The 11,951-nt window shown below is 55.0% G+C and overlaps 1 protein-coding gene across 1 annotated transcript; it reads right to left on the bottom strand.

Moving 5' to 3' along the window:
• Nucleotides 1–880: 880 nt before the first annotated feature.
• On the bottom strand, nucleotides 881–7,662 carry LRRC73 (leucine rich repeat containing 73). Its single transcript, XM_063328767.1, has 6 exons — nucleotides 6,972–7,662; nucleotides 6,317–6,477; nucleotides 5,162–5,284; nucleotides 3,836–3,936; nucleotides 2,973–3,156; nucleotides 881–1,352 (listed from the first exon to the last, which is right to left on the bottom strand). Exons 1-6 carry the CDS (start codon nucleotides 7,241–7,243, stop codon nucleotides 1,282–1,284), a joined length of 912 nt encoding a protein of 303 aa, XP_063184837.1. The 5' UTR covers nucleotides 7,244–7,662; the 3' UTR covers nucleotides 881–1,281.
• Between the last annotated feature and the right edge of the window lie 4,289 nt (nucleotides 7,663–11,951).

Raw genomic sequence — 11,951 nt, 5'->3', positions numbered from 1 at the left:
CTTGGCAAAGGCCTCCATGTGCTGATCTAGAATAGGATGAGGTGTAGCTAATTCTTTTATTATTTCTTGGTGTTCTTGAAGCCCCAGCTCTGAGTCATGTGAGAGTATCAGTTAATTTTAGAGATTGAGTTACGTGGAACATGTAACATACCCCCTCCCTGGAGTTCGTAAGAGTTTTATAATTCTAGTGTCACTATTTTGTGTCGGGAGGGAGAATTGGGGTTGAAGCCCTCCAAACACGAGACAGGGAGTTCCTGTAGGATGCTGATAAGGACATTTGGAAGCGTTTCCTTTTTGTGTTGAATGGTGCTGCAGAGGTCAGAGGGCTCTGATGAAATTTCCTCCATCTCCCAAGTTACACTGCCAGTGCCCTTCTGACCTAGATATATGCAAAGCATAATGCAGGAAGAGTTTCTTGTTTCTTTGTCCCATAATTAATGATTTTATTCTGTGCTCCCTTGAGTAGCAGCTGCTGCCACAATTTAATCTTCTAGCCTAATCAAGGCCTTGAAACATGATCTTCCTTGCCTAGCTCCGGCAAGGGGCACTTGGCAGAGCAGTGAAACCTGCAGTGCTGCTGTGGGCTGAAGCCTTTGCCAGAGGGTGCACAGCTGGTGCCAAACTCCCTGCAGATGGGCTCCAGCCTGGCCCTCTCCCTCTGGGCAGAGGAAAGGCCCAGGGGATGGCAAACTGGGCTATGCCCAACCTCCCTCTGGGGCCAGGAGCAGAACCTCCAGGGGGCCACAGCAGAGAGCTCACCCTGGAAGAGACAGAGGAAGCCCGGTGGGCAGCGGGGTGAGGGGCTGCTGCCCCCTGCCTGCCCTCTGACTCTCCCGGCAGCTCCTGCCACCAGGCAGAGTGACGGAGGAGGCTCACGCTGCCATGAGTGGTGCCGCGTCTGTGACCTTTATAAAACTCTCATCGTGACAGTGGTACAAGCAATAGAAAGAACATCTCTTATACACATCTGAATAAATACAGCCTGCGCCCTGCGGGCACAGCCGGGCGCGGAGGGGAGGGGGGAGGCAGGGCAGCGTGAGCTACACATACAGCGACTGGACAATCACAAGCGGCCGACGGGGCATGTGACAACACAGAGACGCGTGTAGAGATTTGCTCAGACCAGGCTTCGGCGCTCAGAGAGCCAAGGGAGGCATCAAGAGGAGGTGAAATGTGTGAGAAGACAGCTGGGGCAGCCCACCGGAGGCAGAGGCGCTGGGGACACGCGCTCCCTCAGCAGGCACAGTGCTCTTCTCGGCAGAAGCAGGCAGGGTAGCCCAGCTACATTTCTGTTTCTGCTAAGAGGCTGTCACCGAGGCCTGACGTCATCAGGACCATCTGGGAGCTGGAATCTGTGGTGAGAGAGGGAGAAAACCATGAGCCGGTTGGGCTGCTGGAGAGTGCGGGGCTGTACTCCAGCCCTAGGGGTGAGGATGAGGAATTAGAGCGCCACAGGGTGGGAAACGAACTGCTGAGAGGATTGTGAGATTAAGTAGTAACTAGGTCTACTCTGGCTACGCAGCAGAACTGAATTGATGTTTGGAGAAGGGGGAAGGCAGAGACAGCACTAAGCGCCCAGGGTGCGGATCTGCATTTGTTAACTTGGCTGTCAAGAGGAACATCAGGTCTGAACCCTCCCCACATACACTTGCAGGTGATACTGGTTGTGCTGACCCAGCTCTGCCCTTACCCAGCCCTGCACAGACCTTTAAATCTGCACTCACCATGTCTTTCCAGCTACAGAGACAGCACCCAGGTGGCACGGGCTGGCAGGCTGCAAGCCAACCAAACCCACCCAGGGTGGTGGCGTTGCCTTCCCGAGAGCAGGGACGGTAGTGGGCAAGCAGCCATTCTATGGCAGCGGCGGCCTGGAAATCCTGACTTTCTGTGCTGCATGAATGGAGGGTTTGTGCAGCCCTTCCCTGCTTGCCTCAGGAAGGTGAGGGCAGCTTGCTGGCTCTGCAACGGCACAGAGCGACAGCCAGGAACGCTGCGACTCTCCCCACACCAAGTGAATCAGCTGCAAGGAGGATGGGCACACACAGCAATTGAGAAACTCATCAGGATACCAGCTTCCCACCCAGAAGCCTTTTTAAACAGAAAAAAAAATTGTTTTTTCCTGGATGTGAGAGGGGAGGTTTTTAGTGCCTGTGTGCTTCAGATCCAGTGTCCTACACATTCAAAACTGGTGCGTGGGATCTCTGTTTTGGGGATCAATTTCTGGAAACTGGATCCAAAACTTGGCCAGAGCTGTCAGTAAAGGATTTTTTTATGGCTCTAGTAAATGAGGATCCAGATGTTTTGAGGCCCAGAGAGTGGTTGTCCTTGTTTGCTGTTAGTCTGACATGAGAATTGGGAGGGGGGAAGGACAACTAAAGGTAAAAAAAAAATCCCAGCCCTAAACCAGCAGGATCACAAGGCTTGTCATGACAATATACAGTATCATATATACTGATGATACGCAACAGGCTACTGCTGTCTCCATAATATACCTTTTTTCTGTCAAAAGCCACTGCACAGACAGGCTCTGGCACCTGGCTAACCCCTCACACATTTGGGATGGAGATAGGAAGAGCTGATGCTGTGCGGATTGCAGGAGGTTATTCTGGAAGCAGTGAGGAATTACATGAGTTTTGGCTAGAATACCTGGCAAAGGCCCCCGAGATCTTTAATGCTCCTGCCCTTGAGTTTTTAGACGTTGCACAAAGATTTCGTTCCTGCAGCATCAGGGAAAACGCCTCTGAGGTACCGTTTCCACTCTTTGCAGCAGCCGCATTGTCCTTGGGAGGCTGCCTTTCCAAGCGCAGCTCAGCCCAATGCTATTTAACATGAAGGTTGCACCTGGGGGCTGTCTGTATTCCAGTTCACAGAGAGAAGGGACAGACCACATTGACCAACCCCACCACAAGAGACCAGTGACGCTGGAAACACCCCAGACACGCCAATTCCTACTCGGGTCCCAGAGCTCTTACTGTTCTGGCAGATCCAGGGGTTCTTCTCCCTGGCTGTGACTTCGCGAGCCTCCGTCTCTTCCTCTTCCTCACCCTCCGAGAGCAGGTCAGAGATCTGCTGCTGCAGCTCGGGACTAATGTTGTTCTCCGCCAGGATGAGTGTCCGTAGGGCTGTGGGGTAATTCTCTACCATGTCCAGCAAGGTCTGGGCAGAGAGTGGGATAAACAGGCTGACAAGCAGCACAAACAGCAGCTAGGCTAAGCAGAAAGAGCTTCAAAGCCCCATGTCCCTGCAAACTCCAGCCTTCCTCTTCTTACCTCTGCCTTCCCTTGGCTTTGACCTCTCTTTGCCAGGCTTTCTGAGAGCCTGAGGGCTTCCCATCTTTCTGTGGGAAGAGCTGCGCCTGGGTCTCCTGGCTCTATTTAAAGAGGAGGGGGACTGCTCTACATCCTGTTACTCCCACGTATCCAGGCTAGTCCCCTCTTACCAGTGGGAGCTGGGGCTCTGAGAGGAGAGCCTGTGCTACCAAGCCTTGGCCCCTATCTGTCCAGGGAGCTTTAGCTCTGATCCCCAATCGCAAGTCCAACCCCTTACTTCTTCCAAGAAAACCAAACTATAAATAGAGCTGCGTGTTTCTCCCTGCTGACTGGAGGGAGATCCAGGAGCCCTAGGTCAGGGCTGTGGCTTACGAGCTCCTCCTGTGGCCTACTGCCACGGGCCAGGGGAAAGCAACATCGGCCCCGGGTGCAGGGAGGGAAGGGGGTGCATGTGGACTCTGGGAAGGGGATGGAGGCAGGTATAGGTCCTAGGGCCCCTATAGACAGCCAAGACCTATGCCCTTGAGATGTCAGTGATGCTGTAGAGTAACTGTGGGCTCTCTCACCTGGGCTGACTGGTTGGTAAGTCCTGTTCCCTCCAAGTCCAGAACTTCGAGGGTTCGACTGGAGGCCACAGCGACGGCGAGCATCCCAGCTACCTGGTCACCTGTGGGAGAAGCAAAGCAGGCCTGTCAGCAGTGCCTGCCTTCCCTCATGTAACACCAAGTGCCCTCATGGGCCTGGGGCTGTCATGGAAACATCCTCTGTGTATTTCTGCCACCAGACAACCTCCAAATCTCTGTTACCTTGGGGAAAAAAAAAAGCTGTTAACTGAGAAAAGAGACAAGGCAAAGGTACACCATTTTGTGCTTATGGGAGCAGTCACTGATTATCAGGGAGAACACGAAGGAACACAGTGAAATTTGTTTTATTCCCTCAGGAACCATGACTTCCCAAATCTCCTTCTTACTGAAGGATGCGAGGGCCATTAACAGTCCCTGTAAGGCATCCCAGACACAGAATCAGAAGCCGAGTACCTCAGTCTAGGGGGAGGGTGGAGCTGGACAGGGGGCCCTGCACCAGCTGATGGACTGCCTCCCTGGAAAGGCGACAGGCTTTTGGTGGTGGATGCAGCAGGACCAGGAGCGTTAAAGATTGATGCTGGTGAAGAGACAAGACTCCAGCACATTCTCCTGATATTCCCTGGCGAGTGCCAAGATACCGTAAAACTGTGACACATTCTTTTGGAAAAAAAAAAAAAGGCTGCTGTCTGGTAACACCCTGGGGCCTTTCCTGACCAAGGGGAGGTACCTGGTCAGACAGGCAGGGCCTGGAGGGAGGCTCTGTTTCCAGAGGGGGTGAGGAGGGGAGCGCCCTCCTGATGCTCAGGGAGGCATGGCCTGGTCTCCTCCTCACCACCTTGCAGCAGAGCTGGAGAGAGTTGGTTTCTATGGCAACCAGTGCCAGGCTCTCCTCCTCCTCCTCCCTTCTCCGCCGCCTGGAAGAGGAAGGAGGGAGCGAGGGGACATACTGCATCTGCCAAGCCACTGTCGATGCCCAGGACTTCAGGAACAGGGGAGACGTGGAGGGTCAAACGTGACGACAAAGGCAGTGGAGCGGGTAAGACGTAACCTTTCTGCACCTCCCCACAGGGCATGTGGCCACGTCACATGAGCAGAGCAGCGAGGCTGGCTCTCCCCACAAGCCGAGGGCACCTGGCAGGGTGAACTCACTGCCAGGGATCAGAAGGCACCTATGCAAGAAACTGCCCCATCCTGCTGGTGAAGCTCTCCTGCCCTTCCAGAGCTCAATCCCCGGCCACCCACCAGCACAAACGCTGAGAGGCCGGAGTGCTGCATCCCCTGCCCCTCCGCCCTGCCCCCCCAGCTTACCTAGGGGGTTGTAGTCCAGGTTCAATACACGGAGCTGTGAGCTGTGAGCCACTGCAATGGCTAGGCGTCCCCAGCCTTTGCTTGTGACGCCTGGGTTGGCGCTCAGCGTTAGCTCTTTGAGGCCTGGAGAAGAGACAGAAGCCAAACCAGAGCAGTCTCAGGGGAACTAGTTCAGCTAACCAGGACAGCTTTGAGTTGTGTCCCCTGTACTCCAACAGGCTAAAGGGTTTGGTTTGCTCTGACAACCATCATCCCATATTTCACTGAGCAGTGAAATATTTAACTGCTTTCAGCAGTGCACCTCCATTTGCCCATGCTGTGACTGCTCCATTTCTCTGCTCTCACAAACTGTGTCTCGCTTACCCTAAATAGCAAGCACGATGGAACAAGTAAGGGGTGTGCGTGAGGTAACTGACCAGGAGAAGGAGGTGGCATGAGGTGACAGGTTGGAGAGAGGATAACAGGGACAGCAGGCTCTGAAGCCTGCGCTGGGGAGGGGTTGCCAGTTGAGATAACAGCATGAATGACACTTCAAGCACACGGAGGAGAAGGTGCTGGGGAGAGGAGGTAGAAAGCAGCTTGAAAGTCAGGAGAGAGGGATGGTGTTACCTCAGCACATGCCAGCTCTCTCAGCTTAACTGGCCCACTGGCCTCTGATCACTGAAGATTATCCCCTGTAAAGATCTGAGTCATGATGCTAAGGCTATGACCACCCAACTACACACTCACAAAGTGCACCTCAAGCAGGGACAATTCCCGGCACTGACAATAAAGCCAAGTGCTTGGGTGGTGGCACACCATACATTTATCTATGGTCATTATCAACATGCAAATGCAAAATAACATATTCAAAGTCCAAGCTGTCCACTCCTCCAGTTTCAAACACTCCCGTCATGAACCAGAAGCAACCTGTTGGTCCCTGAGCTCCAAACTGCCAGCAGGACAGATCGATATCAGAAAGACCATGCCTGCCCGAGGGAACCACTCCTCTATCGCTTGGCTTTTCTGCTTTACTTCAGTTGGGGCAAGAAATTCCTCAGCCCAGGCAAACTATAGAGCCTGCCTCCTCCAGGGCTGAGGATTCACTGCTGCATGCATCTGCTCTCTGTGAAAGCTCCACCAGTCATTGTGCAGCCCACAGCCCCTGGTGCTTACCGGACTTGGCCCCGTCAGGCGGCAGGAGCCCACAGATAAGGTTGATGCCTTCATCACCCAGCATGCAGTCTCCTAGATCCAGAGCCACCAGCGAGGGGTGGATGGAGAGAGCGGGGTTGAGGAGGGCCAAGCCTGCATCTGTCAGGGGACTCCCGTGGAGGCTGTGCAGGTATAAAAGGGAAAATTACTAAGCAGCCTTCTTCCTGGGGGCTCACTCACCCAGCGGGGAGGGAGAAGCAGACGAAATGAGGAGGATGACAAATCCTAACCCCAGATGGGGGGAAAAAGCCCCGGGAAACCTCTGCTGTGGGGGTCACCTGGCCGCTACAGTGGCCCTTCTCTCCCAGCTGGGATGAGGGGGTGCAGGGGATGCCAGCGGGGCAGGGGCAGCCCCCGACATGGGGGACAACACAGGTTGGAGGGGCTGGGATGGAAAGCCAGGGCCGTGCCCAGCCCGGGGCGGGGGGGGCGGAGGTGTCTGCCTCCCATCCGGGTGCAGGTGGAGGCGGTGACCCTCGGCAACGTCAAGGGCGTCTTTTCCTCCTCCGAGACTTAAATTCAGGGACCGGCCCGGAGCTGCGAGCCCCCGCAGGACCCGTCCCCGCCCGGGAGGCGGCCAGGGGCACACCCCCCCCCCCCGCCCCGCTGTACTCACAAGAGGGACTGGACGGAGCGGTTCGTCTTCAGGGCCTCGGCCAGCTGCTTGACGCGGTTGATGTTGGAGACGATGCCCAGGTTGAGGTTGAGCTGGGCCAGGGAGCGGGACTCGGCCGCCCCCCGGCAGACGTGCCCGAAGTCCCGCTCGGAGAGCTGGCAGCCCCGCAGCGACAGCAGCCGCACCGAGTTCTCCCGCAGGCTCTCGCAGATGTCCCGGATCTCCGCCCCCGACAGCGTCTCCCCGGAGATCTGGATGGACCCCGGCAGCATCTTCCCCCCGCTCGGGGAGCCGCCGTCGCCGCCCGCCGCCGCCCGCCGATCCCGCCGCGGCGGCTGGGCGCCGGGGGGAAGCCGCGATGCGCGATGCGGGCCGGGGCGGTCGCCGCCGCCGCTACCGCCGCTGCCGCCGCCGGGCAGTCCCGGCCCGGCCCACCGCGGCCCCGGGGGCGTCACCGCGCAGCCTTACCGGCGGCCGCCGGGCCGCCCCGCTCCACCCGGCGGGGCCGCCGCCCGTCCGCGGGCGGCCAGACCCGGGGGAGCCATCGGCCGGGGGCTAATCCGAACCGGCGCCGGGCTCTGAGCCCCGCGGGGCCGCGCCGCGCCGCCCCGCTGCGCCAGCATCGGCCGGGAGGGGGCCGGGCAGCCCCGCCGCTCCCCGCCCCGCTCCGCCCGCACCTGCCGAGCCGCCACGCCTCCTCCCCGGGCCCTCCTACCGCCCGGGGCGGGCCGCCACCGCCCACCGCCCTCCCCTCGGCCCCCCACATCCCACCCTGGCGTCCCCCGCCGCCATCTTGCGTCCCCGGCGCCACTCGAAGTCCGTCAGCGGCGACGCCGGCGCCCGCCGGCTTCTGGCCGCCACCCTGGGCCAAGGCCGGCCGGGGCTGCGTCCCGGTTGCTGAGGGGGTGCGGGAGGGGAGGGAGGGTGAGAGAGGCTTTGCTCCCACTGGGGGAAGGGGCCAAACCCATCAGGCCATGGCGTTGAGGAACGGCGGCCTCTTGACGGCTTTGGCAACATTTATGCTTAAACCCACTACATGTCGAGCTTGGACCCATGGCTTAATGGCGAGGTCAGTGTGAACCACTTCTTGCGGCCCAGGGCTTCTGGAGGCAGCTGGTGAATGGTGGAGGGGTTGGGGAAGCGCCGCAGGCTTCCTTATCCCCACAGCATACAGCCTTCACCCTCATCCGGGCAGCCATACCTTCCCCCTGCTCATTCCCAGGTACGGATCAGAGGGATTTTTCCTCTGTGTCCCCCCGGTTGGGTCATGCTGTACTCAGAGAGAAATAGGAAGCAGGGCCCCGCGCTTTCAACTCCACTGAGCTGAAAAAGGAAGCCAGTGATGTGGAAATTAGGTTAAACCGCCTAAGTAGGCAGCTTTCTGCACGTAACTAATCTGGCTGCTGCATATAGCAGCGCTCAAGTGAATTCCAGTCCGGTGGGTAACTTGGGGACAAACCCAGGGTCCTCTGCTTGGTTTCAGGCCAGAGTGGGAGAGAGGGGGTGGAAAGGGAGGAGGAAAATGGGATGTGGAGGAGGATGTGAAGCAACTTTCCTCTACTGAAACGGAGGCGCAGGTTACCTGAGCCAAGGGCTGCACGTTAGGTCCTGAACGAGACAAGGGGAGCACCAGATAAGAAGCTGGATTCAGATGTCAACCGTAAGACTTTGGCTGCAGCATCTAATTTACAGTGTAGGTGTCACCATGCCCTTTGAGTAATCCATTGCTGTTCTCTAGGGCTATCTACACACCTCCCTCTGTTTTCCAGTTGCACAGGGGTGCATGGGCTCGGTATTGCACCTGCAACCTGTACCAAGAACAGACCACTGGCCTGGCAACTCATCTGCGCTGGGGAATGAAGAGCAGCTGTGAGCATCGACTTGTGCAGTATTGGTACAGGTGATGGCTTTCAGAAAAGGAGCGACTGATCTCTAAGGGCAAATTAAACCATCCAGGTGAGAACATGATTCTCTGTATTGCAGGGCTGTGAGGGGCAGAGGCTGGATGTCAGAGTGGTGGGCAGGAGGGTGACCAAGAAAATACCAGCTGCTGATCAGCACAGGTCAACAGCTCAGTCTCACCTCAAAATTACCTCCAGGCACTAATTAACCCTTGCTTCATTGAACAGGCTATTATTGGAGAGGTGCTTGGAGGAGAGCCCCTGGGACATGTCCCACTTCAGTTGACAGCAGCAGCCCAAAGTCTTGCTTAGAGAGGATCAGGCTGCTTCTAAAGCCCCAGTGCTGGCATCTTCACTGCCGGTTGTCAGGACCAAGAGCACATCGAGGAGACAAGTGTCCTACCTTGCTTTACGCTCAAATACATTGAGAGAAGTGGCACAGGAGCTAATGGTTCAAAGCCTTGGCTCACTAAACCTAATTAAGGGCTATGCAGAGGGTGATTTGGCAGTGGTATTTTGCGAAGAACTAGATATTGCTTCCTTGTTATGTGCACTTACCCAGCAGGTTTGGGAAGGTAGTTTATTGTTTGCCTACTGGGGGCACGAAGAATCAGAGTTGACTCTCTAGACCGATGCCGTTAAGACCTAACACATAAATGGAGAAAAACAGTGGATGAGGAGCAGCTAGAGTAAGATGAGACACAGGAAGAAAAGCAAATGGGAGAAGAAACAGCCTACCCGTAACCAAAACACAACTAAAGTGATGAAAAGGGAAACAACAATGGACTGTAAGAAGGGTTGGACTCCCAGGTACTGCAGAGGAGAGGAGAAGGTCATAGCATGCTTTAATACACATTTTACTTTCCTCTTTTGAATCAGAGAGCCTTAAACTTTTATTTCAGCTGGAATAAAACAGAGTTCACACAGCTCTCACAGAGCTACCCTTCCTCAAAAGGGGGAGGTGATGGAGGGGGAATTATTTCGTATTTGCTGCAAGGGAGAGGGTAGAAAATTATTTTAGATCTGCTGCAAGAGCCATGGCAGGAAACAAAGGCAGAGATAGTCTGGCATGGTAGGGCTGTAAGGCTAGTCCTGATGACTAGAGGACTTGAGTAAGCACTGAGAGATGTCCTCCCACAAGGACTTTACTAAGGCTGCATGCTCAGCATACTCCCTGCAACTGCAGCACGCGTGCATTTCCCTGCAAAAGTGCATCCCTCTCTGTCAGCAAAAGGACAGGCTGAAGCTCTCAGCCAAGTGCTGAATTTCTGGCAGTGCAGAACAATTCAGCTTCCAGCTGCTGCTGCACAGCGAATTAATCAGGGCTGAAGAACGGGAGCAGAGCAAGCCCCACAGCTTCTGAGAGGGTGGTTAGTTGTCACTCTGGTCATCTGTCCCCAGCTGACATAACACACAAGCTGTGCAGGGGAAGCACAAAGAGTTTGCTCTCTGCTCTTTCCTGTGCTTTGAGTGAAAACACAGGGCACAGTTTCATCCTCTGATTTAGCTAAGTGGTGAGGTGTGGGAGGGGAGCACAGCTCTTCTCTGCCCGTGTCCGTAGATCAGCAGTGATAGAGTTTGGCGCAGAGTCATTTTTCTTCTTGGCTGGACTTATTCTAGTGACAATTGTCTCTTTTTCCTTTCCATCCCCCCCGCCTGTGCTTGGAGGGTTTGCACCAAGAGAAACAGACCCATTCTAGGCTGCTGGGGCAAGAAGTGCGAATTAGAAACCAACCTCCTGTGGAGTTGTTATAAAGAGGGAAATACCAGAGTCACGCAGCATTACAAACTAACACTTCCATTTTGTCAGGTTTGAAAATAATAGAAATTCTAGGAGCTTAAAGTGGTTCAACTGCTCAAAAAAATGTGGAGACTACTAGCCCAAATAATTAATTTAATTCCCCTAGACAACTTGCTCTGAGTGGTGTTCTTCAGACAAAATAAGTTTCCCAAGGTGTGTGGGCAGGGCAGGACACAAGAGTGAGAGAATGTGTCTGTTATGTATGTGTGTGTTAGTAGACGAGCTTCTTGCTTTTGGAAAGGGAACAAATTATGAATTCGGGAAAAAGCAAACAAGTGGAAAGTAGGTCTGTGACTGAAAAGGCTCAAATCCTATCCAGTGACATTTTTGTTTTAACAGAAGCATAAAACCAGCCTGATGACAGGAGCTGGTGCTGTCTTCCTCTCTTTCATTGCACCTTGGCACTAGCCCGAACGCCACTACAGCTGCATCCCCTCCCACTAATATAACCAAGGGGCCAAAGAGTCATAGAACGGTTCAGGTCGGAAGGGACCTTGAGGATCATTTAGTTCCAGCCCCCGTGCCGTGAGCAGGGACACCTCCCACTAGACCAGGCTGCTCAAAGCCCCATCCAGCCTGGCCTTGGACACCTCCAGGGATGGGGCATCCACAACTTCTCTGGGCAACCTGTTCCAGTGCCTCACCACCCTCATAGTGAAAAAAAGAGTGCAGTTCTGACACATTATCTGCCCTGTGCACAGCTAACTTGTGGGCACACCAAGAAAGGGAAACGTCTTGGGGTTTTTTTTTTTTTGGTTTGTTTTTTTCCCTCAGCCTGAGTGTAAGGGTGAACTTCTCTGAGGAATGGCTCCTCTCCCCCAGTCATCCAGAGCTACAGAGAGAAGATGAAAGCCAGATATCAGCTAACAACTTTCACTCTTGGATCAGCACAAGTTAAAGCAGTGAGGGAAGGCTACATCTGAACTACGCAATTGTGAGTTAGTGCAGTGCAAGTAAGGCTAGGCTGGGCGGCTCTGCTTCCCCATCCTTACTGGAGCTTTCCTGCATCAGTATGCTGTAGATAAGTGTGCCAACTCCATTACCATTGTACACTCCCCCATTTCTCCTTTTGGTTAATGGAAACACTGGAGAAATGTTTGCAAGAGACTCTCTCTTAGGGCTCCAGGAGTCCTTTCAGAAATAAGGCCTAGACTCAGCTTGAAAAGCCAGACAGGACACAGCAGACTGTGTCTGGGGGAGCAGGATGCTGCTCCTGCTCAGAGCAACGAGGTGAAAGTCCCATGGCTGGGAGACACGACAGCAAGCTGCATGAGACTG

The sequence above is a fragment of the Chroicocephalus ridibundus genome, chromosome 3 (assembly GCF_963924245.1).
Source record: "Chroicocephalus ridibundus chromosome 3, bChrRid1.1, whole genome shotgun sequence".
Lineage (NCBI taxonomy): Eukaryota > Metazoa > Chordata > Aves > Charadriiformes > Laridae > Chroicocephalus > Chroicocephalus ridibundus.
Note: the sequence above shows the minus strand (reverse complement) of the source record. Positions and strands in the feature narration are given on the sequence as shown.